Here is a 25707-nt window from a genome sequence, read left to right on the forward strand (position 1 = left end):
GGCTGTTCATCTGAATTCCTCTTGGGCTGTGTTGCGATCGCGTAGGTTGTTTCGATGGGTTCCAGGTAAGATACAATTATCCTAAAACAAGTTCATACTTCCAGCCTACGAAGAATAGGTGTATTCGTCTGGTTTGTATGTATATGCTATCAGGAGATGAGATTTAACAACATGGAAAGACAGATCTTTGTATTCATCTATTTCATGAAAAAAATTCCCCCCTAGCACCAATCCATCATAAAAAAAAATCATTCAATCGTTACTGCGACCCTATAAAACAAAACCGATCCACTTTGAGAAAAAGAAAATGAAGAAAGAAGAACACCAGAAGCAGAAGAAAACAGGAGAATAGCAATCACAATTCTCTAAATCATCCCCAAATACCTCACTCCAATGCTCGTACCCGCCTTCGCTCCCTTAACCCCGACTTTAACCATCTCACCCGGCACCACATCCACCAAATTATCCTCAAACACCACCTCTTCATCCTCGCATTCGAGCGCTACCCCCTTCACCGGAACCTCGCTGCTAATCTCCACTGTCTTTGCATCTTCCGACAATTTGACGCGCAGATCGGTGGGTTTTTGTAAATGAACGTATTTTAATGGTTCGGGCCAATTGATGTAGCGAGCGATGTGCACGCCGTCTTGGATGAGATATGCGGCGACCACGGTGCGGGATTCTTCGTCTGAGTTTGGGGTTTGCACGGGGACGTCCAGGGCGATTATTTCCGTGGAACGATTTTCGGGGAGGAGGAGAGAGGAAGCGATGGTTTTGGAGTAGGTTTCTTGGCCGGTGATGACGTCGAATGCTTTGACCAGGACGTCGGCCGTGATATCTTCGAGACCTAGGTTGGAACCCCAGATTTCGATTTGTGTTTTCTTGGTGAGATGTGCACGGGTATATTTATCTTTGGGGGTAATGTGTTCTTTGCGCGTGATGCCGAGGGAAATGGGAGCCATTTCACGTTTGACGGTGTAATAGGCATGTTTTGGACGGAGAAAGTAGTCGACGATTGCCCAAGATGTTACGGGCCAGCAATCATTGATTTGCCACACTAGGGCACCTCCGCAGTATTCTCTACTAGGTCCCTTCCATTGGCGTTTCCACAGTCGATAGGCGCTAGCTAGACACTCGGCTTGCATGAGCTGAGTGGAATAGATGAATTGCTCAAGGGGATCAGGTGCATAGCGGAAATTCTCGACGAGGTAGAGGGCAATACGGCGCTCGTGGCCGTCAGCTTTGTTGTGGAAATCAACGGTGGAGGATTGGGCGAAACGGTCGGGATCGTCTTTACCTAGTGGGAGAAATGCTTCTATAGTTTTGATGTTCGGGAACGCTTCCATGCCGAATTCTGAGACGAAACGTCCAACGAGCTTGTCGAAGTTTTGATACTTCTCTTGGGAGCCGTGCCACACATTCCACTGATGCAAGTCACCAACGGTAGGATCAGTGGTTTTCTTTCCGCCCCATGGACTACCAAAGTGATAGTATGTATCTGGAATTAGTTCGGTGCAAGCATCAACCAAAATTTTCTCATATATGTATCTTGCTGGAAAATTGGTCTTCAACCAACTCTCTGAATCCTTGTTGTCAAAGTCGTAAGTGAGACCTTCCGATTCTTGATATTGGTAATCTTCGTTATTACCAGCCCAAATAACGATGGACGGATGGTGTCGAAGAAGCTTGACATTCTCTTCGGCTTCTCTCTTGACAGAAGTGAGAAAGTCTGGGAAAGCAGGGTAGTTTCCACAACCGAACATGAAATCTTGCCATACCAGAATACCCAATTCATCGCAAGCATCATAAAACGCTTGTTCCTCAAATATTCCACCACCCCAAACTCGAATCATGAACTGATTTCCATCTGCTACTAGCTTAACCCAATCATAATACTTTTCTTTGCTGATGCGGGGAATGAAATTGTCGGCAGGAATCCAATCACTACCACCACAGAAAATTGGAACGTTGTTAATTCTAAAAAAGAACGACGTTCCTGGCTGATCTTTCAAAGGATCCTGCACCAGCTCTGCTCGGCGCAAGCCAAACTTCTTGGTCTGCGTTGATATACTTTTATCATTGTGAATCAACGTCGCAGTAAGATCATACAATGGCTGTTTACCATATCTGATAGGAAACCATAGTGCAGGGTCTTCAATCGTAAATGCGTGGCTAGCATAACCTTCAGAAGAGGTAACTGTCTTACTTGCAACAGGCTTGCCGTCCAAAGTAACATCGAACTTAACTTGCGATGCTTCACCTTGAACATCCGCCTTCGCAACGAGTTCCGCAGTTTTCAAGGATTTATCCACATTGCTTGTGAAATAGACGTCCGAGATGCGAGATGTGAAAAGCTCAAGGTTTATTGGTCGCCATGGTCCACAAGTCATGAGGGTTGGGCCCCAATCCCATCCCTAAATGAGGTAAAATGTTAACGCTTTGTAATTCTTCTCTGTGCAACAAAACTTTTACATACCCAGTGATATTGTGCTTTCCGAACAGCAAGTCTCGAAGTATCACCGTTCCAACAACCCCAATGATGATCCGGATACTTCTCCACTATGGCACATCCTTTGAGATATGCGCTCTCGAATGTGATTTTGAGTTCATTTTCTCCCTCGTCTTTTAGGTGAGATGTGATGTCAATCCGTTCTGGTATGAACATATTATCTGTCTTGAGGATTTCTTTTCCATTCAACAGAACGGTGGCATACGTATCCAATCCATCAAATGCCAGAACTGCTTTGGTGCCAGCTTTGTCCTCTGATGATATCGTAGGCGATGAAAACGTTGTTCTGTATGTCCAGACAGTCTCACCAATCCATTGAACGTCATTTTCGTTCTTTCCCATGAAAGGATCCTCTATGATGCCATTGGCAATGAGGTCCAAATGAACATTCGTGGGAAATTGTGCGACAGGGAGAAATTTAGAATCTTCATCTTCCGCCTGTTTGAAGGTCCAATTCTGATCGATTGGGATTATGGTATGCTCTGCCATATTAGATGAAGCTGATCCAGATGCAGATTGACGTGAATTGTTGTTTGAGAAGGTATGGTCTGTACGCATTGTAGAAGGGGGACACAAGTATCTTATAGAACAGTTGGCGTGTGGGTGAAATGATCTACCAGCAACATCAAAGGAATAAGACTCTTCTTATATCTGAGCCTTGCTTAGTTCTCTGACTTGAGCAACGAGTAGCAAGTTCAAGAAGTATCATAATTTCATGGATTCATATGTAAGGTTTCGGAGCTCCAAAATGGGATAATTACATGCGGGGTCTTGATCCCGCGTTTGATATTGACTTGTCTTCTAGGATAAGAAGGAAGGGATGATAGCTCTGGCAGGCAATACTGCTCAGTTTGATTGAGTTTGATTGGTCGTTTTCACACTGTTGCAACATCTTCGTAAAACTAGGAACTCGGAAATCCATTTTTCTGCATGTACGGACGGAGTAGAAACGAGGAGTTGTGATCATACAGGAGTGTTGGATTGATGATTGGTAATCAAGTTGACGAATCAAGGAAGCGATTCGGATTATCTTCGGCGCATAACCTCGGAAGGAGCAAAACAGTTTGGAAATCATTCTGAATGCCGAGTAGCATAACATCCGTGTCGATTTCTCTTTCTACCAATCGCGTACTATCTGGCCACGAAAAAGATGCTATAGTCGAAGATCTATCTGCAATATCACAAGCTAATTGACAGATATCTTGATCTCGCCGTCGCACAATCAACTAGGTATTTACTGTGACAAGCACCCCGGTAGGGCTTTCCAAGGACGATTTCCCGGGATACTGTGCCATCAAACCCCAAGCATTAAAATGCCGTACCTGCAGAACGACGCCGAATTTTTCAAAAAGCTTTGAAAATCGTGGTGTTGATTGGCGGTAGTATCAAGAGCACATGGCAGCCTCAAGAGTCTACTAGTATAACCTCATGCGTTTGACAAGCCATCCATCTATTTTACCCGTTTTGCTTTCAGGGTTCCTATGTGATGTAGTAAAACACCACAACCCCAAACTTGATACTATAGAGGCTTTTGCACTTCCCAATATATCTTGCTGCACCCCATCTTTCTGCACTAATTCTCCAAGTACGATTCTACCGGACAGTTTCGGTGAAGTACCCATGCAACCAGGGCTTGTCGGCTGTCCAAAATAGGTTTCGGAGGCAGTCCCTCCGCATTTTGCACAGGAGGGAAACCTCTGCAACAACTCAAGGTAGTGATGATGATAATTTCACGTCACAAGCACAGGCAAGAGTTTTGTCCAGGGAGCTCAAATCTGCCGATACCCCTTGAATTTAATTGAAGTCATAGTTTTGAAAATAGCCTTATTCTCCGACTCGTGATGGTGCCTATTTGTATCTACCACAATCCGCGTACTACGGAGTACATATGCGCGACATGCAACGGTGTTTCGTCTACTATTAGATATGTTAAAGCCCGACGGGTCTATGTACCGCTGCCGCATCGATGGAACGATATATATTGCAATCACATGTTGGCAGAACAAGTCCATTGTTGTATGTTTCACTACGCATGCATGACATAAAGATTTCCATTTCTTAGAGCACTTTCAACGGCAATTACCAAATCTTCCCTGGCCATAACAGTGCCATTATACTTTCTGTATCTTTTTCTTTTGCTAGTTCTTAGCCTGAAGTCGTCGGATCCATCTCAAGTTAGTCCCCGAAGTTTTGGATCTAGTTTATCATATACTATCCACTCATACTTTAAACGGCAGGAATTACTTCTTTTGCTTGCAATGTCTCCTCATTGTTCTATCCTGTAAACCATATTCGGTATACTGTGTAACATCGTTTGGGGCAACCGATATCACCAGTGTCTGAGGCTATGGCGTATGCTATGTGACATTATTCAATACGAGATATGTAGGAATTATCTTGAATGTCTCCTCTCAGAGCCTCTAGACTAGGCCACATGCTTACGCTCTTACCATTCTGGGGCAATAGAATAATATCTATTGCTTCTCGGTGCCAGGTTTGTATTTTATGAACCGAGAATAGTGCTCATGTGGCCTCTATACTACCATTTTCGGGAGGAGAGTAGCAAGGAAAGACTGGAAACTTGTCAGGACCCCTACAACATTCTGTCTCATGCTCTGGAGGAAACGACCTAATGTACTTCTCCCGCCAATACCCTCTATCATTATGATATTCCACGGCTTGGCGGTGACCATTTCTCATGGATGTAAGACTCTTGGCTCAATGTTGTATGCACCTTTCTATGTTTTTGGTTTTTAGAAGAAAGGAAAAATGACCAGCCTCGGTCAATTTCAATAAGAACTCGAGTCGATATGTCAGGATTCGACACTCGACGATAACCAATGAAGCTAGCAATTTCAAACGGTTTTCCATGTGATACAACAAAGTCTGCTCTAGTTCTGATCTCAACACAATCAAGGAAGAGATGTTCACCTGCTTTCCTTCAACTGTCTCTCCATGTTTGCTGACCATCATTCGTTAACAATATGATATACGTCGTGGTCATACCAGCATGTGAAATTTAGAAACAATAGCTAACACTCTGTCAGCAGGAAAGCGTATCGATTTGCTCCTCTTTTACTCCGATGGAACCCTTCCTCAATTATAATAACGGAACAGCCTTACCAGCAATGAGCAAGCATTCCAGATATATTGATACTTCTGATTGGTCGAATCTAAGATAAACTTACTTTGAAACATGAGTTTATTCTCTTGGGTAAGCTATCTATTTGGGAGCTGGTAGATGTCAACTTGTTACGAACATAGAAACGGTAAGTGATAGGCTAAATCAGTTCCACTATTTGATCTTACTTGTTCCCTACAAAATGCAATATGACTGTGATAATATTCTTCCAAGATCGCTAAACACGGATTTTTTGAATCAATCAATTACACGTGAGTACACTTAAAGTCACAATTTTGCAAATGATGAATTTTAAAGAGGCATGACAATTCTAACGAGCCTTCAACTCTCGGCAGAACAAAGAAAGTTTTCCATCTCAACCTTTCTACCAGGCAACAAACAAACCTAATTGTCTTGTATCTGCGTCGGACATAGGCCCCTGCTGGGAACATTCCTTTCATACTGGAAATCTTCTTTACTCAACTAACATTGACAGGGTATCTCATCTTCGCTCTCTAACTCTGAAGAAGGCAAGAAATAACTATCATCGTCATTGTCGAGGCCACGGGAAGCACAACACGTGGCACAGGGGCAAGTGCAGTCGTTTTTATCCCCAGGAATATTAGGCGTCGCCATCCCATGAGCACTACAGGCGACAGTAATGTTCGCGGAATCCTTGTCTTCATCCGCAGGACTCTGTTTCCATGGATTCGTTGTAATCCCACAAGCGAGGTATTCGGTGCCGGTGTTGGGATGAATGGGACAGTGACAGAGGTCATCGCTCCCATCTTCCTCGCTACTCTCGTCGCAATTAGGGCAATAAACCTCCCGCGCATCGGGAATCTCCTCGTCACCCTCATCACCCTCATGTCCATTAAATTCCAGCCAAAGTTCGTCTCTTTTTTCTCGCACCGCAACAAGAGCTGTCATCAAGTTCAAATCTAACCTGATAAGATTCTCCATCTTAGAACGACAAATGTCGCTTTTGTCGACGCAGATTTCAGACCAGATGTTCAGGTATTCATCGAGAATTGGGGACAAAGCACGTATTGTATGGTCGTGATATGGAAAGAGCATGTGGTGGAGAAGCTTCAGTGTAGCTTTCAAAAACATGTCCGATTTTTCGGGATCATCGCGAAAATCTGGTAATTGAAATTGAGGAGGCTGTGCATTAGACTTTGGATCACTGGACTCTGGTGCGCTTTTTTCCATGGCTACGACTTGAATTGGGAGGGCCAGGGCTGCGTCTTTGGGACTCGGCTGGGTTTCCGCGGCTGGTTCTTCGCTGATCATTATCAAGAGCTCGGATGCTGTACGATGAGATTGTTTCTGTGGAAAAGTTGATGGGTAACGACAATTGCCAAAGTAACGAGTTCCATGTCTGGAAGACGTCAAGCATATGTATTCTGGGACAAAAGCTTGAAAACTTCTACTGAACATAAAGAGTTCTCTAGATGTTTCTCAAAACGATCAACCAAAATTGTCTATTTGAACACAGATTTGACTTCCGCCATTATGTTTTGGATCTGCATAAAGACACTGAAACACCAGTCACAACCTCAGAGCCACGAGAGGCAAATAGAAAGAACTCGATCATAGCTAGACAAAACAAGTAAATCCTATCAAAGAGCTCGAAGGGAGAGTGTGTGCAACGTTTGTGCTTAAGTCTGCATTGATATAAACGTTTTCTTCACACTTATTATGAAACTTGCAACTCCGCTACAACAGAGGCAACATACGTGATAGGTTTCTAGGAACTCACTGTGCCATCTACTTGAAGGCTTATGGTAATGTTTATACTTGAACATACATATATATGGGTGGAATATTTAGGGTAAAAACACTGATGCGAATGGTGTTTTAGAGCCCGAGAGAAGATCATTGTGCCGAGCTTTGCGCGATGGGGGGTTTTGTGGGAGATTTTTGAACGCCGTAAACACTTGTACTAGATCAGACTGTGTGACCATATGGCTCATTATCGTTTTAGTGCGATACAATGTTTTTGGCGATCTTTAACGATGGGGGGGGGGGGGGGGGGGGGGGGGGAGCAATCCGCCATCTCCTTAGTGAAGGGAAGATAATAATGAGAAAAAGGCAAGAAAAGAAAAGGGAAAAAAAACAGATTCTAGGAAAATAAAAGAATTGTATACTGTAATATATTACAGTTCTATACTAAATCAGATCATATATTTGTACATTGCAATGTAGTCCTATATCTTGTATTGGTATTGTGCGATTACATTTTTTGAGGCTCTTTGATATCAGAGGAGAGAGGAGCATTCCGCCCCCTTCTCCTGGTGGGTTGGGGGAGGGCAATGAAAAAGAAAATGGAGAGAAAGAGGAAGGGGGTGATACTGAAGACGGGCTCCAAAGCAAGGTATGCGACATGCACCAAAATGGTTCAGAAGGGCATTTCTTTGTAAACATATGCTCTATTGTGTGAAAGGAGTGATTGACTCGAGTATTCAAACATCTAAATTGTCCAAGTTATTTTGAACATCAAGTAATATGCGTTCAACACTTCGAAGTGAGTGAGCTGATTCCCTATCTTTGATCAAACTTGACCAGGAGATGCAATAAGCACCTTACAAATCAACCATATCATTCGATAATCGAAGGGTGAACCTAGAATTTCGATCCACACGAAATTGAGTTGTTCCCGACGTTGTGGTTGATTTGAATTATATCCATGTATGCTTCCCCTGCTTATCATCTTGATAAACACATTGAATCCAGCCAGTTTCAGGGATTCCTGGTCCGCGGATTCCACGCGACAAAATGGGGTTGATTAGGAACAAACTATTGTTCAAAATCTCCGCTGTACAGGAGTTGACAGTCTTTACGGGTATAGTTGCGAGCGCGAGCCCGAGTGCAAGTCCAACTTCGGATCTAATGTCCACTGACTGAGCATGAAATATCCTTCAGAGGGAAATTGAAAGATTGAGGCAAGATAAAAAACTGTTGGAGTTCCCGAAAAACTACCGCTATCAAAGATTTCGGTGGTTCGTCTCGAGCAGGATTGGAGAGTCTGTTAATCCCTCACTTGACACATGATTGATTGTATGAGGTCACACATCTAAGCGGTAATTAGGCCGATTGGATAGGCAAAGGCAAGGGCAAGGGCAAGGGCAAGGGCAAGAAACAAGAATTCGGGGCCTGGGATACATCTGGCATTCTCGTGTTTGTTCCGCTACTATGAGCAACGATAGCCAGCTCATGTAGGTCAATGTATCTAGGCAAGAGATAGCTAGTGGGCTGAAATGCTTACCGCGGAGTTGAGAAAAGAATTGATCACGTGTCAGAGTTAGTTTTGCCGAATAACCATGAGCTCACGTTCCCTCCAATCACGAATCTTCAATTTTCTCAACGATGTCATTCATGGACATGAACGTTTGTTACATCAACCGCATCAACATTCGAGCCCCAGCAAAACATGCCTGTCTGTACTCGTCGCCTGCTTCTGTGCCACCGGAGGATTTTGTCGTTAGGCAGAAATCAATATCACAGATAGCAAGCCACTGATTATATCGTTCATTTCCATTCGTTGATTCGGTCTCATCACTATCTTCCCACTAGATTGTTAGAGATACCACCGGCCGCGAATAGCCATCATGTAGATGTCAGAGTCGATGTCTTCAATATTCTCGATACTCTCTACCACCATCGAATTCAAATCAGATACAGTCAGCTTTTAGTGGCCTCCCCTCTTGCCGGACTTCTACTGCATCGAAATGCTCGATGCTTACAACGTTGCACTCGTGAATGGTCATGGCAAGTAATTGCGGCATGCCAAGCACATGCGATCGGTAGTCGGAAGTTAGAACAAGCTTTTCCAAGCCTTTTCTACAAGTTATTGATAACTGTTTGGCTGGCGCGAAGCAAAGAGCGAAGCATAAGATGACCAGGTCCAAGGAAGGGTAGCTGGTGATATCAGCATTCAGTTTGACGGGAATTATCTCCTGTTGGAAGCCACCGTCTTGAATAGGAAGGTGTGCATGCCGCCATGCTTTGACCCCGGAAAGTATTATCAAGATAATGAACTATTGGCTGCTTTCTGAAGCTTTCAAACTTTATTTACGAAATTGTGTCAAATTATCAAGGTTTGGCGAACTTCACCTATCATTCTAGAAAGCGAATCAGCCAATGGTAATACATCGCGATCACAATTTTTGTCCTTTATTCAAACCCTTGAATATCATCGTCCTTGCCGTTGGTGGAATACCTACTAATTGCTTCGGATGCATTAATATTTCGGTTCATACTTGTCTGCATGATCATCACGTTAGCTACTTGAAGAAGGTGTGAGCGAAACGCCACTTCTACCCCTCTCATGCACGTTTTCAATTGTGTTAACTGATATTTATATACTCCATCTTCCCTTCACGATGGGAGTTTCCAAGTCCGTTTATTATTTTTATTCTACAGCAAGTCTTGGAGGCATATTCCCTTGACTTGGTCTCCCCATATATTGCCCAACATGACTACACCCATGGCAAGTCTCGCCCTAGAAGGTGGTGATCCACGAGATCCTCATCATCCCATAATAGATGTTGCTAAGGCTACGGAACTGGCACTGCCTTCTATACATGACCCTAGTATCACTTTCGAAGAATATATATACTGGGCCGAAATCACTCGTGCTGAGGAGAAAGTTGCGAATGAGAAGTTTATTACTGCTCAAGGACCGAGAAATTGGAAATCCACGATCAAGAATCGATTCTCCACGGGAAAAGCTGCAAAAGAATCATTTGACACTCCACCCGCAACAACCTTAACTTCAAACGAAAAATACGGTGTAGACGAGAAGTCTGTTATTCCTGGTGGGCCAGTACAACCAACTGTTTCGGAGGCTGAGTGGAAGAATGCGAGTCGTGCTGTTCGTACCGCTGGTTGGTCAGGTGTCTTTTATCTCATTACAACTGATATCCTTGGTCCTTTCAGTGTTCCTTGGGCCTTTGCCCAGATGGGCTGTAAGTAAATCAAACATTCAAACATCAAGAACAGTATTAACACGCGCTACAGACGGGCCGGGAATTGCCCTCTACACTGTATTTGGCGGATTTGCTTTATACTCCGGCTGGCAAATCTTCAGCATCTTTCTTGCGCTTGACTCAGATAAATACCCTGCAAAGTCGTTTGCTGATCTGTTCTTTCGTGTTTTTGGTCCTTGGGCTCGTCATGGTATCAATGTCGCCCAGTGCATCCAACTTTTATTCACTGTGTCTATCCTTATTCTCTCCAACGGCCAATCCATTTCCCAAATCGCCAAGGGAAATCTATGCTTTGTTGCTTGTTTGATAGTTTTCATGGCTGCTGGTATGATCTTGGGACAAATTCGCACGCTTCAAAGATTCGGCTGGCTCGCAAACTTCGCAGTCTGGATCAACGTCCTCATAATTTTCATCTGTATGGGTGTCGTAGCTAATTCACCTCCTAATTATGCTTCTGTTGAAGCTTCGTATGGAGAAGCCTTTGGCCCAGGTAAAGTGCACCGTTACGCGGGAACGCCACCACCTGGAAAAGCAACCGGGGGAGACGGGTTCGTTGGCTCTCTAAATGGACTAAACCAAGCAGTTTATTCTTATGGGGGCGCTATGCTTTTTGTTGCTTTCCTCGCCGAAATGCGCCATCCCATGGATTTCTGGAAGGGCCTCATCTGTGCTGATCTATTCATCTACTTTGTATACATGTTCTTTGGTATCTTCGTTTATTCTTATCAAGGTCAATATTCGTTCAATCCTGTCATCCAAGGTCTTTCGCCCTACAACTGGCAAACTGCAGCAAACATCATGAATCTGATCACTGGTCTTATTGCCGCCGTACTCTACGGTAACATTGGTATCAAAGTGGCATACATTGAAGTTTTCCAAGGTCTTCTCAGAGCGCCACCTTTAACCACCAAATCCGGTAAAATACTCTGGATTGCAATGGTACCCCTATACTGGGCAATCGCTTTCGTTGTCTGTGCTGCAATCCCTCAATTCTCTTACATTTCCGGTCTTGTGGGCGCACTTTTCATTCTCCAATTCACATACACATTTCCAGCTATTCTCGGGTTTGGATACCAGATCCAAAAAGATGCCATGCTTCCAGAAGAGTCATTTAATCCTTCAACTGGGACGTATAGTTATGTTGATAGGGGCGTCAAGAGATGGATTAGGGGATTCAAGGTTAATTGGTGGTTCAACATCTTCAACTTTGTCTACTTCCTTGGGGCATTGACAACGGCGGCGTTGGGTATTTACACCAGTTGTCTTGGTTTGATGGGTGCTTTTGATGGAGCTAGTTCAGCATCTAGTTTTGGTTGCACGTCACCTGTTTAGGTGTGTGTAATCTCTTGTTGAAGCATAGAATCGGTGGTTGGAGTTGCATGGGTGGATTAACCTAGCGAAGAAGGATGAGGGGTTCAAGATGTATGACTCCCAAATGCGGAAAGGAAATCTGAAGTGTCTATGAGGGGCATTGAATCGTATTCATGTTCCAAGGGTAATTCTTCAACGGAAAATGATGTTAGTTGTATGAAGATCTAGTGGGGCTACTTTTTTTTAGTCGTACCTTCACATTTTAATAAATTAATTTTGCTGCATAATAAGCCATCTCGGTATTTTGGGTTCGTTTCAATATTCTGATTCATCGCAATATTCCAGTTCATTTCAATGTTCAACTTCAGTTCCACATTCCATTCCATTTCAGTATCTGAACTTACTTCAACATCTAGACGCATTACAATGTCCAAATTCATTTCAATGTTTGAACTCATTTCAATATTCAAATTCATTCTAGTATTTGAAGTATGAAGTCTCTTCCAATCTCTTGCAAGTCAAGAAGTTTCGATTCGATCCATGAGAGATTTGATTATACACTATTCAACTCGATCGAAACTTGTGCTCTGCTCTTCCAAACACTCTTGATAATTCAAGAACATGGTGACTGGTTTCATGGTAATGCCATATGATATCTCTACCTAGCAATCTAGAGCCTACAACTTCAGCATCTCTATACTCACTCTCTCATGACATGATCCACTTTTACCCCTCCCATAGGGCATATTACTCCACTATTCTTTTTTTGGGGGGGGGGGGGCTATATTAGAAATAAAATTCTCCGTCAATGTCCCACTGTCTGGATGATCTACTCCACATTGGAAACCTTGTATTCGCTGCTCGCTGTTTGCATATCTGGACTTGAAATTCCCGAGTTTAGTCACGGCATCATTGTGTGGTTGAGGGAAAGTGAGAGGGGTTCTAGGTTCTAGTGGGGAGGTTGAGTGAGGTGGGATATGTATGATGTTGATGCTTGGTTTGTTTAGAGTATGATGCTGTGTGGAAGGAAGGAAGGAAGCAAGGAAGCAAGGAAGAACGGATGGATGAAGAAGGGGAACGAGAGGAAAGAAGAAATGATATATATATACATGAAGATCATATCATCATTAGCAAAGAAGCTCAATTATTGATCGACAATTGCAAGTTTATCAAAACGCCTCAAAATTTATTCTTCAACTGAGTGAGTGCATAACACGCACGGCAGAATGTTATTTGAGAAGCAAAACACCACATCAACACCTAGTACCTGTATTCACGAGATCTCGTTTCCTTCATAAACGTTACCAAGATTCCATCTTCTCGCCTCCCCTTCCTCATTATTCCATGTGTATTTGCTCGTTCAATTTTCGCGCGGAAGTGTAGTACATACATACATACATAGTAAGAAGTCCAAAAAGCACGGAGAAAACACTCACGCACGCACGCCCTCCTATGAATCATAGACTACGATGCTCTCCACTTACATGGCAGTAAAACTTATTATACGTAGCATCGAGTTCACGTTCATTGGAAGATATTTTCAACCCATTCATCCAGATTCTTGAGTTCTCAGCTTTCTTTGCCAGTATTTTGAAATCCGCTTTTGACGCGCTTTGGAATTCGGACATCTTATCTGGGGCTCTCTTGATTTCTTAGTTCAATTTCGATTAAAAATCAAAGTAAAGTCGTCGCCTCGCTTTCTCCCCACAAACTTCTCACAGATTCCGTCACTGCGAAATTCAAGACTGACACGCTTGATTTCTTCTCATCTAATACTCACATTCCACAATCGAAAGACCTGGTGTCTGCATTTTCTTGATTTGGCAACCAAAATGTCGGACTCAGCCGAGGCGCGTTTTGAGGTGTTCAATTTACAAGACGGCGACAGACTCCACGTTGTTGAGATCTGTGAACCTGGTGAGTTTGAAAATTCCTATCATGTCGAGATTGATGCTAAGAATGAAGAACTCATCGAAGATGTAGTTCCCACGGAGATCGAAGAGTTCATCGAAGAAGAACAAGTTGCCATTGAGCCTGAGAAGCCCCTCTCCCCTCTCCCCCCTAACTTCCAAAGTCCGACTCCCAAGTCCCCAAACCATCACTATCCATCAAGAAATCGGTACAGGCATACATACTTCAACATTCAACCTTCAACAAGAAATACAAATAAACCACTACAATATCAACAACTACCTCGTCCTTCTATCCATTCAAATCATATCTAGTACAGCACAGTACAGCACAGCACAGCACAGTACATAATATAACGATGACAGTAGTGAGAAAGCGCACTTGCTCTACTCTACTCCTCTAATCATAAATTTTCATCGTATAGTGGAGGAAGAAGTACTCACTTCCTTGCTCAATGTGTGTATGTTAGAATATCAGTAATGATAGAGGACGAAAGCTTTTCCAACGGTACAAAGGGGTGTGAATGACGTAATATTGAGGTTTACATCAAAAAGTGCGGGAACGAGAAAAAAGTAATGTGGAAATGTATTTGGCATTGATATTGGTATTGGTGTTAGGGTGAGCTACATGAGGGAAACTTCAGCTTGTGTATTGGACGGGAGGAAGAATGGTTGGAATGAAGGATTTTTGGTGTAAAATTATCCTGACTGTGGTAAGGTGTTCAAGCTGGGCATAAGAAATAACATCGTATGAGTGAAATAAGTTCCACTGCATTCAGTAGACTACTACCAAGCGTATACCCATGGATTTTGTGGCATTTGAGTAGTGGTGCTGGAGAAAACATCCTAGACTTAATTTATGATTGTTAATTCGCTCCATTCATCGACGTCTAAAAGATATCGATTTGCTATTTTTATTGTCTCTCTCCTCCAGTAAGCGAGTCAGTCATTTTTCAGCTAGACAGCTTCCCGCTATCTCGCCTTCCGACTTCCCGCTCCCCAGTCTCCTAGCCTCGAACCTTCTAGCTGTGCTTCGTCCTCCACACCTGTCGTCATTATTTGCCAATATCCATTCCCCTGATTTATACCTTTCTCCAATCAGTCATACATCTTCCCACACATCCTAGTCCCGCAACCTCCACGACCTTCTCGTGCCAACTGAGCAACACACTCATTGAGGAACCGCTACTCTCATTCTGCGCTCCTGGTCTTCCCCCTCCAATTTGTGAGAAGCCACCGGTGCTTTGAGGAGTAAGTTTACTCGAGCTTGAGTTCACCTTGGATTCCATGCCCTTGTATCTACCATCAAAACAAAACATCATTAGCACAATGTCCCAAAGAGTTTCCAACTCCACACCAATAGAACATCAAGAATAATCACACGCACAAATATTTCATCAAACAATCCAACACATCTCCACCCCCCTCACTACCCATAATCTTCTTCAACAATGGCGTCATCTCGCTCGCCTTGATACTCTGCAACACTTCCATCACAGTCCCCAAATGCAACTCCTTCACCAAATCACTACTTCCATACGGAGCATTTTCGAGCGCGCCCCGAAGAGCACCCTCTGCATCTCCTCCGCGAAGCAATTGGCGCACCTGCTGAGCTAGATTCCGGATATCGGCATCGGAGACAGGGGGAAACTGGGCCGAGAGCGTGGAGATATCGAAGTTGGTCGAGGAATCGGGATCCAGAGCGTCGATGTTGATGGTGCGCCAATTGTCGGAGAGGGTGGCGTTGGATACTTGCTGGATGATAGACATGGCGGAGGAAGTGACGAGAGAAGATGATGGGAACGGGTTTGTGGTGTTGAAGTAGCGGGGTTGTGAACTTTGGAGTGAGCTGGCGATTTCAGGAGCTTGGGGTTCTGCTCGTTGATGCTTTCGTAAGCTGTAGCGTGAGGTGGAATTGTCTTTTGTTATTTTTCCTCTTTCGGATCCGCGAGTCTTGGATCGTAATCGAATGATTCTTGTGGTAGTGAGTGTTTATTTCATGCAGTATGTCTACTCTCAATCGATGGCAACGGTAAGCTCCTTAAGCCTCGCTGTAATTACATAACGCATAGCATCGCTGTTCTACGGTAACCTCTTGCCCACCCCGGCTCCAATCCTACGTTACGATTTTCAAACCACAAACGCATTTCTACCCCCTTCATCCTTCTCTGCATATTCCAGAATCGCGTTCGTTCGTTTGTCCCTCCTCACTCTGTCTGTAGGCATTTATCCGCTGCAGATCTCATCACATTATTATTTAACCCTAGATCGTTATCGTGAAGAGATGCATATACATGTATATCACATCACACGTAAGATTTCTATCTGGCTTATTACAGTACCCAGGTAGGTCGGCAGGTAGGCAGGCAGGTCCATTCCGTGCACTTCCAAGAAAGAGCAAAAATGCATCTTTGGAATCCGTATCAATATATTGATGTGTTGCTTGTAGGGCAGGGAGGGACACATTTGCGAGGAGGGCATGATCGTATGATCGCATCTCGAGACTTTTGCTTTTGCATTTATTGTTTGTACTCACTTGCTTTTTGCAAGGACAAGCAAACATTATATATATCTTGATTCGGGAGAGCTGACTCGGATGCGGGAAAGTTTGTTTGTCTGAGTTTCATGAACCCTTCCCGATGAAATGTGATATATTACTTTTGGTTTACAGAGTAGTTCTAGACTTGTGTAGATCGATATGGGGAGATGAGAACGAGAGTCCTTGTTTTAGTTATCTTATTCCTCGCGCATTTGGCTACGTAGCTTCTGAGATCGATCTCGAAGCGGGCACATGTCAACGTCATTAAGCAGAATTGGGATGGTACAGACTCAAAGTGCTAACGTGGTAGTTTTGATTATTAAGTTTAATTATGAAGGACCCCAAGGCCAGAGTGCGCTCTATTGCTCTTCTGAACGCGCTGCGGAGATCTCTCTGGTACAGTCTAGATTAGATTAGGTATATGGGTTCCGCCTCCACATCACTCGCTCGTCGATCAGGAACCAGTCCGTTGAGAGCAGGGCAGGATGGCGAGGGCGAAGACCAGTCTATCTCTTATTGCAAACAAAACAAGGCGCTGCGCAAGTACAAGCAATAGAAGTGCAGAAGCTTTGAAAGAATAGTATAGAATACAAGATAATAGTGTAAGTCTTTCTTCCAAGATACAAGCATACAAGTCCCACCAGTTCATCAAATTCCAAAATATTCCCATCGTGTACAAAATTCCCACGAGGCGTGCCCAATCCGTGAGGAAGATAGCAACAGACCCTTTCTTTCCAATAAAACAAGTGTAACGCACCAAACGACCCAAGGAAACGAAAATAGTACAACCAGCAAGTCTATATGCAAACCCTCGCAGAAATACCAAAGATAAAACACACAGGAGTGCTCCGAACCAGCCAAACATTTTTAATATCCCGAGCGAATCCCAATTTTTTGTCCGAACCATTTGAAAAAGAATAAAAATACAGTGCAAGTCTAAAAAAACACCAAAAAAACCAAAGAAACTGCCGCAGCGAAAAAAGGGAAATGTAAATGTGTTGAATGAACAACGGGCCCAAGTCTAGATGCAACGCCGTTCCCTTTCTCCCAAAAATTTATGTATCTGCATGTAACCCCGGAAAACTCGCAAGAAATCAGACCCCGAAGAAAAGACTTTTGATGGGCAGTGTGTGCTGTGGATCGAGACCGCCATCCTTTCTTCCGAGCGAACTTTTGAATGCAGGGAGTGCGATTGAGGTGTCTCAGAGTCGGATAAGATTATCGAAGTTGTCTGGAATGTAGATAGAATCGTGTGGAGAGTAGATCGGGGGGGGGGTCAAAGTCGCACGCAGCGCGAAAAAGGAAATTCGTCGCGAATCGTAGGCAAAATTATTATACAGAAGGGTATTGTTGACCAATATTAAAAGCATGATTTTTTCGAATAGTGTATGTTGAGAATGTTAATCGGAGTGAGAGGTGTGCGAGAGCTGTGTCGGGAATCGTGAGGTTCGAGATAGACGAAGCTGGAATCCGGACCGTGTAGAGGATAGTGAATGGGTTGATGGGAAGACATTCTCTACCAAACCTGGATCCTGCGTCTCCATGAGGTCCTCTGATGGTCGTGAGCCATTTCGTGGACAATCGTGAAAGAGAGGAGGTTCGTCAAGGCCATTTATTTGGGCTTTGGTGGAGGAGGGTTTGGTGAAGGGAGGCCAGTAGTATCGTATGCGCCACGACCCATGTTGGAAGATGCGTTGATCCTGGTAATCATTGTTGCGGTGGATGTGGTTGAAGAAGTCTAATAGCAAAAACATTCTGGATCAGTATGGTGGTTCTCTGGCGGTTATATATGTGCATGTGTGTGTGTGTATAGAACAGACGAGGGAAAATAAGATTGCCAATTCAAAAGCATATTGAGTAGCGTAGGGCCACCATTGCGTAGTAAGAAATAAAGCATGTTTTGATAAATATAGTTTGTGGAAGTATGAGAATGGACATGGATGGCATCTGACTCACGTTGCTTTTGGGGGCTTGCGTTGACAAGGCTGTCGGTCTCCTTTGGAAGAAAAGGAGGTTAACTGGGCTGGTGAAGAGCTTCTTGGGCAAGCTAGAAGCTACAACGCGATTGCCAGGGGTAAATCGCCGAGGATAAGATCAAGGTGGGTAGAGATAGATGAATGGATAAGATGTCCCAAATGGCTAATTGTCGGATCCTAAATAGACTTTTCGATATCCGTGGACGGATGGAAGGGGAATTGGAGCAATTGGATGTCGGTTGAATGAAAGTGTGATTGGAGAACTGGATGGAAAAGAGCGGACTGCCTGGGTATTATGGAAAACGGTGCCGGCGATGTTACTCTTGGAGATGTCCGTGTTGCTTTGACTATCTGAGAACTTTGCGACAAGTCCTGCGACGGTGCGGATGGGTAAGACGCTGAAGCGTTGAATCGGATAGCTGTGACTTTAATGCACAGGGTTCGTGGTAAAGTACCTAGCCGATAGGGATCCTGCGTGAACTGGTGAGCCGCCGGATGTCGACCTCTTGACGCCGATGAAAGCAATGCCAATGGTTGCGAGCAGCAGTAGTGTGGGAGAAGTGGTCGTCGTCGTCGTTCGTGCGGGAGGATTGTATTGCACACTGCCAAAGGTGGATAGCACGGATGGAGGAATGGTTATCAGAAGTAGATGGAGGTGGAAGTAGTTGACAGTTGAATCGACTCAAGGCTCAAGATGAAGGATGAGGAGTAGTTTCTGGAGCAGGATGAGGGAGGAATCTACAGGATATTTCAATATTAATATTTTTTGATTTCTTGTGCGAAGGGGGCTTTAAGTTTGTCTTATATGATCAAAGTGATTACATGCCAGAGAGACAGGGAGTAGATCTTCTTCGGGCTCCGCCCTGGCTCGAAAAGATGCTTGACGGCTGCGGGACTATGGGACCAGGGGAATACGGAAGAAAAAAAGACAAATCGAAATGAGCAAGACGCATCCCTTCCTTTGGAAAATGGGACAAAAATGGGAAAATCTAATTATGAAATTATGATTATGTTTCCGATTATTATTATTACTATTCGGCTATTATACTTTCGCAAACCAGCTGGGGTTCGGGGAGCGTCAACCTTGGTAAGCCTAGAGGCAGGAAGGGTACTTTAGTGTCAAAGCAAGCAGGCAAAGTAACACATTAGACAGCTTAGACAGCTTAGACGAGCGTTAAAATGAACCAGAGTGAACAGAGGGTGCCAATCCCGACTCTCGATCTTTCTGCTCTGTGTGTCGACCTACCTATTCAAGCACTGGTATGGTTCAGAGGCCAAAGGCTCACAAACTGTCTAACACCAGTGATGTGAATTCAGAAAAGAAAATATGGGTACCAAGTCAGTCGAAACTAGGTCAGTCAGATTCCACGGGCATTCAGGATCATCTATTCATCTATTTGCCAATTTGTCATGCAGAATTCCATGCATGTTTCTGGAAGAATACGTATGTGGTAGTCAGTTATTTTAACTTCGTGTTCTATGACCTGCCCGCCCCCCTTTCATGGCCGGAAAAAGCATGTTTCTATCCTTGAATAACCCTCTTGATGCCCCCCCCCCCCCCCTGCTTTACCGATCATGGTGCCATCGAGCCTATGTACATCATCTTATTTGCTATTCCGGTGCGTATGGAGAGGTACCATACACACCTCGTACATACACTGACTTGTTGTACTGCAGCGGGAAAGCATAGCTACGACGCAGCATAAGGACAATTGCGATGTAAATATGTGTGTGAGTGCACAAGACAGGCTGGATTGAGTGGTTCCGAGCGAGCTCTCTTGGAAATCTCAGTTGCAGGCTCCTCAACATATCCCCGGCGTGGAGCTGAATCGATTTCCACGAGTCGTTCGATGCGTGGTAGTATTGTATGTCGTAGAGTAATATTGTCAAGAGAGAAAAAAGCCATTGAATTACATATGGTGGCAGTGGTGATCCCCGAGCCCGAGGTCAAGCACGCAGCTTTTCATTTTTGAGCTACATATCCGCTGCCCCCTGTGCCACGGTGCTATCCTAGACGCAACACAATTTCTCGAGCCAAAGTTTTAAGGCTGTCTGGTTGTTGAGATCAATTTGGACTGACTTTTCCAGGTACCCATGACAGGTTGGAATGTTCGATGGTAGGTTGGCATGGTTATGGGACCCTCGTTTCTGCCCTGAATATTGTCCAGGTTCATACAAGGTTGGGAACGAATCACTGGGAACTGGGACCTTCTCTTGGAAAGAATTTCGAACAAAGTGGATTGCGATGAACATTCTAAAGCTAGACAGGGCATGCTCAGGATGTTTGGAAGACCGACTCAAGATGTTTCAGCAACGGTTGACGACCATATACATGGCATAGCATAGCATCAAGATGATCACATGGCATTTCCAAAACGACCATTAGAGAACCCGGATTGGTCCAAATCGAGGTGGAATGGATGTGAGGCCACTGTAAAAGCATGGTGAGCTCATGGTAGAAACTCGGCTTAAAACACTTCTCCTCATTGGATCATTTCGACCGATTTCGCGGGTCGTCTCGCTCGAGAGTCTTCAATCAGAATCGAACACAGCAGATATTTTGTTGTTCGTTGGGCCTTCATGTTGCTCTGACGCCGCATTGCGTTGACTACTAGGGGGGGATTGTCACTATGTATGTACCTGTGCTTTGCTTTTGGCCAGCAAACAAACATAACATCAGACTCGTACATATTTGCACTCACAAACTTGCCTCCAGCCAGTGATTGATCAGAGAATTGACGCCTCAGCTTGCATGATTGACCACTCTTGGAGGGGGGATGTTCGGTGGTTCAAGTGTATCGATAATTCATTATTAATGCACTTCAAACGAGTCAATCCTCACACACAGTCGAGCGGAACCATCAGCACGTCAGGATTTTTCGAAAGAATGGGATTTTCACTCCCCATTTCCCACCTACGTGACTCTTGGGTCGAAAAGGCTGGACGCTGACTGCTGGCTGGCTTTGCGTGCACTGGGCAGACATCTATTGATGGCTATCGAATTCGCCAAATAATTTCTTATGATTGATCTACAAATACGGGACAGCTTGGGTAACATAACTGCGGTGGATCATTTCCATTAATTTGACTCTCTCTCGAGCCTCCAATTGGACGCTTCCAAGCATGATAGACTGATTGATCTCCCCTTAGAACATTAGAACAATTCGAAGCGTGTTTGGATTTAAAAGAGTTTCCCTTTGGAACCTTGCAAAGTGGGCGAATCTAGAGGAAAGAACCAGCCTAGAAGGATTTCATGGTCAAAGTGGTTACGCTCTCCCATGACAAGGTAGTTCAAATTGTTTTCAGGGGCAACTAAAGCCAATCAAAACATGACAAAAAGGAAGTGAATCCGGATTACCAGCCAGTGCCACTTCAGATCATGATGTGCCTTTTCCACCAATGAAGCCAGCTTGCATTATCTAGTCTGAAGCAGATGGATGGATGGCGGAGTGTTTATTTATTTTAACTGCCTGCCCACTGACCGGCCTGTGGACTACAATCGACTGGCATTGAAGCTACATAGCAGCGTAGCATTTTTGGGTCTTTGACGCTCGGAAAGCTTGCAAACCACCACGGTGCGGCCCGGAATAGAGTCTAAAACTCTTTCTGAGTTTCGTTAGCAGCTAGGTGGCAGGCTAGATGCTGCAAAAGCCGTCGTAATGAAACTGCCAGGTTTCCTTTTCGTACTTATAAGCAACGACTATTAATCTATCCTTCCTTTCTAACGATGTCAGCCAAAAAAGCGACTGGGTACTAGCATGGCAATAGCATGGTTCTATGCAACCCTCCCGGTGGCCCGACCGACCAAGAAATGATCGAAAGTCTTTCCGTTCTATTGAGAATCCCTGTTGCAACCTTACTGAAGGACCGCGACCGACCGCCGGCTACCAAGTCTACTTTGCTTCTTTCGACTCTAGTTTCTTTACCGTTCCGGCTCCATACACAACAAAGCCGGTTGCTAGACCAAACAGCGATTTGGCGATTCAGTGGATAGACACCCTTGATCCCAGCCCAGCACTGCAACAGTTCGCTGTTGGTTCGTACCTGACATTAGCGTCGACTCTTCAAGTGCGCGATGATCGTAGGTGACAGCGGTTAGGGGCAGATTGCAGTAGCTTCTCAGTGCTCACCGGGTTATAGCTGTATCTGTATCTACATCTGCTCAATGGAGAATTATCGTTATCTCAAACACGATGGAGGTACAGAATAAGACGATATCGACGATTATATCATGATCATCGTGGTAAAGCGTACTGCAATTTAACGTGGAATTATTTCCCGAGTAAGAAAGGATCCAAGATGACGATATATCCAATACGACCCAGCTATCCTGTGTGCTTTGGCTTCAAATAGAGTAAGCGGCAAGGTTATATGCGTGCGTATGCTCAAGCACCAGTCTAGACGTGGTGCTTCAATATCAGTGCAACTTATCGCCAACCGGTGCAGGCAAGAAAGTCATGTATGTACGCTGTGCAGCGGACGATGACACTACCATAAGCATCGGGAAACGTTCAGCCCCCATCATCCTGCATAACGAGGAAGTATAATACGATACAGTCTGTATGGCCAATTGACACAAATAGATACTAATTAGGGAGGTGAGTTCAACATATTGGTCAGCTCACGTTTTCACTTAGCAACCTTAACCGGGGAACAGTCTCCGATTTTGTCAAAGCCGTAACCTGTAACCATACATAATATATACCTAGCACCCTAGATAGAGTTGGACGTGATTGGTACCGGTTTCTTATTTGCGCGCGGCTCTGCTTCATATTAGGGACCTGGCTATGTCTCGGGGTTCAAGTTCAAGCAAACCCTGATCAATCACTCGGAGAAGCTTTCGAATGCTTCCAAATGAATTCTAGCCATGTTTTGGGATCCGCTAGCAATCAAAAATGTCTTAGGGAATAATATGTCCACCCAATCTTGGTTCAAGACCGATGAACCAGCTCCAAACTCAAAAATGTGAGAAGAGAATAATGTCCACATTATTCTCTGCGCTACCATGGATAAGATTTTCTTTCATTTAATCTAGTAAAGCTTAAACTTCGTCGTCATGTTGTTGCTAATTATCGCCTCCGTCTTTCAGCTGGCCTCGCATCTTCCGCATTGAGCACCTCGCCGATTCCACCAGTTCGACCGACTTCTACAATTAACGTACTGGCTACTGACTAGTGACTAGTGACTACCGGCTACCGACTACTGACTACTGGCTACTGGCTACTGGCTACTGGCTACTGGCTACTGGCTACTGGCTACTGGCTACTGACTACTGACTACTGACTACTGACTACTGACTACTGACTATAGCTACCAACTACCAACTACCAACTACCGACTACCAACTACCAACTACTGACTACTGACTATTGACCTTGCAACACTATACCATAAGTCCATCACACATACTTCGAGTGGTTGAATTGTATGCCTTGCCCTGGCTCTCCGCAAGATGGAAGTAATCGGTCCTATCTCATCTATGTTATCAAACAGCCATTAATGAATAATCACTTATGCCTGACACTGACACTGACACTGACAATACCTGTGCCTCTTCATTCAATGTCCGTCAAAGCACGAATTAGGCAGCTCGGTTTTGAAGGATAGCGATCCTCGTTGTGCTGCATACGACAGCGTAAGCTTTATCCAAGTGAGTTATATCTTACGTTCGTAGTCACTTGTCATTCTACATTCCTCAGAATCTCACCATCCTTACACAACCCCTTCACATCACGTCCATTAACTTGAGTTTGAAAAACAATCAATTCAAAATGTCTATCTCGAACGGCCGACATCTATCCAGGTACTCTGATCAGACCATAGCATACCAACCGATTATGTAACCATCCTCCCGTCAGCCCCCTAAAGGACGAACCTTGTCCCCACGCTTTTCATGATCTCATGTCCCCTACCTCTCGCGTGGAAGTGTGGATGTCACTTAACTCTACCGGAAGCAGCCATGCTTCCCCTTGACTTCCACAGCTCTCAAAACCCCCCACCTGTATCCCACGAAGGCATCGCTCAAAGGGTCCACACATATCACCATTCCATTCCAGCATTACATGAAAAAGAAGCGCGAACGCGCGACCGTTTGCACTACCCGCTCGCCGTTGCTTGCAAAACACCAGGATGCAGTGGAACGAATGGAACATTGAGAAACATCCAAGAGAACCAGGAAGCTCCCAACTTCCTGATTCATCTGCAGTGTCGCCCCACAAATTGAATAAAAGAAGTTTGAAAAGTGTTCTATCGGAGCCCGGGTCCCTGCATGCTGCAGCCCCTTCATCTCAAACATCTTGGACACCCATGCGTGGTTACTCAGGAGTACCATATTCTGTACCATGTTACTCTAATGCCCTGTAAATGCCCCGTCGGCAACGCTTCCTTGCCTTCCACATGTGTTCTACCGAGGTTTCTAGAAGGAATGGATGATTCTTCCCTCCATTCCAATTGGACACCCTGCGAAATCTGACCTTATATAATATAATATTGTACGATGCGTTGGGGAGCAAGTTCATCTCATGCACCAAGGTTCCCGACCTGTTGGGCGACATGCAATGCAGCAGCAATCTCCGCTAAGCCGTACCGTTCAGGCGGGATCTCCCTCCCCGTCAGGATCCAGTTATTCTACTTGGTCACAAAGTTCTCGATTTCGATCCTAATTCCATGGGATGAGCATTGGGGAGTGCCAATACATTGCCAACCTTGAGGACCAGAAAAGTTTTCTTTTCATGTTCAATCACGATTCAATATGACACGTCGATTATAGCCCAACGCCTCTTATGGAGGCGTGTGAAAATTTTCTCTCATGATCAGGATCCGAGCCAGCATCGTATATACGGAGAATTTGATGAGCGAGCCTGAGCCTCATCGGCGTTCGTATCAATTTACTTATCAATTATTGATAGGGATCGGTACATTTGATGTGGATAGGATGGCAATGAACTCATAATTTCCCTAGTACCGCTCAGCCCAATCGAGAAATGCTTTCCCCGAGACTTTGGTAGCTGGTCTCAGTTTTCTTGTTGGGTACTAGGTAGTCATGGACCCTTCCGAGACCTATCAATGCGCATGATGGATGGGCCCTCGACGCAGGATACATGAGTAGCTGCAGGATGAACTCCGATCTCCTGTCTTTCCTTCTGTCTTTCCTTCTGTCGCTCACACGTGGGAATGACTAAGATTTTCGGGAGGCAGGGACTTTTGAGGGCTGGAACTTGAGTAAGTTTAAGACAAACTATATCGAAGCTGGTAGAGGTGATTCCACCCCTTTCTTTCTGCACATTCCAATCTTCTGGATCACCTCATGGATTGATGTTGAGTGCCGTAATCTCGGGTTTTGGGCCATCC

General features: G+C 44.6%; 5 protein-coding genes across 5 annotated transcripts; 2 read left to right on the forward strand and 3 right to left on the reverse strand.

Annotated features, from left to right (window-relative positions):
• Positions 1 to 3: 3 nt before the first annotated feature.
• Positions 4 to 3556, reverse strand: BCIN_05g01040 (hypothetical protein). Its single transcript, XM_001552035.2, has 2 exons — positions 2477 to 3556; positions 4 to 2414 (listed from the first exon to the last, which is right to left on the reverse strand). The coding sequence occupies exons 1-2, from the start codon at positions 3065 to 3067 to the stop codon at positions 366 to 368; spliced, it is 2640 nt and encodes an 879-aa protein (XP_001552085.2). The 5' UTR covers positions 3068 to 3556; the 3' UTR covers positions 4 to 365.
• A 1964-nt stretch (positions 3557 to 5520) lies between these two features.
• BCIN_05g01050 (hypothetical protein) lies at positions 5521 to 7637 on the reverse strand. Its single transcript, XM_001552036.2, has one exon. It carries the CDS (start codon positions 7068 to 7070, stop codon positions 6114 to 6116), a length of 957 nt encoding a protein of 318 aa, XP_001552086.2. The 5' UTR covers positions 7071 to 7637; the 3' UTR covers positions 5521 to 6113.
• Positions 7638 to 8851: 1214 nt separating this feature from the next.
• On the forward strand, positions 8852 to 12226 carry BCIN_05g01060 (hypothetical protein). Its single transcript, XM_024692824.1, has 2 exons — positions 8852 to 10600; positions 10653 to 12226. The coding sequence occupies exons 1-2, from the start codon at positions 10108 to 10110 to the stop codon at positions 11951 to 11953; spliced, it is 1794 nt and encodes a 597-aa protein (XP_024548606.1). The 5' UTR covers positions 8852 to 10107; the 3' UTR covers positions 11954 to 12226.
• A 1497-nt stretch (positions 12227 to 13723) lies between these two features.
• Positions 13724 to 14207, forward strand: BCIN_05g01070 (hypothetical protein). Its single transcript, XM_024692825.1, has 2 exons — positions 13724 to 13849; positions 13898 to 14207. Exons 1-2 carry the CDS (start codon positions 13765 to 13767, stop codon positions 14155 to 14157), a joined length of 345 nt encoding a protein of 114 aa, XP_024548607.1. The 5' UTR covers positions 13724 to 13764; the 3' UTR covers positions 14158 to 14207.
• A 439-nt stretch (positions 14208 to 14646) lies between these two features.
• On the reverse strand, positions 14647 to 15979 carry Bcarc15. Its single transcript, XM_001552040.2, has 2 exons — positions 15230 to 15979; positions 14647 to 15141 (listed from the first exon to the last, which is right to left on the reverse strand). Exons 1-2 carry the CDS (start codon positions 15610 to 15612, stop codon positions 14925 to 14927), a joined length of 600 nt encoding a protein of 199 aa, XP_001552090.1. The 5' UTR covers positions 15613 to 15979; the 3' UTR covers positions 14647 to 14924.
• Between the last annotated feature and the right edge of the window lie 9728 nt (positions 15980 to 25707).

Source organism: Botrytis cinerea, chromosome 5 (assembly GCF_000143535.2).
Source record: "Botrytis cinerea B05.10 chromosome 5, complete sequence".
Lineage (NCBI taxonomy): Eukaryota > Fungi > Ascomycota > Leotiomycetes > Helotiales > Sclerotiniaceae > Botrytis > Botrytis cinerea.

Excerpts from the sequence above, each read along its gene's own strand:
- BCIN_05g01040 (XM_001552035.2), bottom strand. The coding sequence starts at position 3,067 with ATGCGTACAGACCATACCTTCTCAAACAACAATTCACGTCAATCTGCA. Across the intron at positions 2,415-2,476 it reads GGAAAGCACAATATCACTGG|GGATGGGATTGGGGCCCAAC; the intron begins GTATGTAAAAGT and ends TACCTCATTTAG.
- BCIN_05g01050 (XM_001552036.2), bottom strand. The coding sequence starts at position 7,070 with ATGTTCAGTAGAAGTTTTCAAGCTTTTGTCCCAGAATACATATGCTTG.
- BCIN_05g01060 (XM_024692824.1), top strand. The coding sequence starts at position 10,108 with ATGACTACACCCATGGCAAGTCTCGCCCTAGAAGGTGGTGATCCACGA. Across the intron at positions 10,601-10,652 it reads GGCCTTTGCCCAGATGGGCT|ACGGGCCGGGAATTGCCCTC; the intron begins GTAAGTAAATCA and ends CACGCGCTACAG.
- BCIN_05g01070 (XM_024692825.1), top strand. The coding sequence starts at position 13,765 with ATGTCGGACTCAGCCGAGGCGCGTTTTGAGGTGTTCAATTTACAAGAC. Across the intron at positions 13,850-13,897 it reads TGTTGAGATCTGTGAACCTG|AACTCATCGAAGATGTAGTT; the intron begins GTGAGTTTGAAA and ends CTAAGAATGAAG.
- Bcarc15 (XM_001552040.2), bottom strand. The coding sequence starts at position 15,612 with ATGTCTATCATCCAGCAAGTATCCAACGCCACCCTCTCCGACAATTGG. Across the intron at positions 15,142-15,229 it reads GATTGTTTGATGAAATATTT|ATACAAGGGCATGGAATCCA; the intron begins GTGCGTGTGATT and ends TTTTGATGGTAG.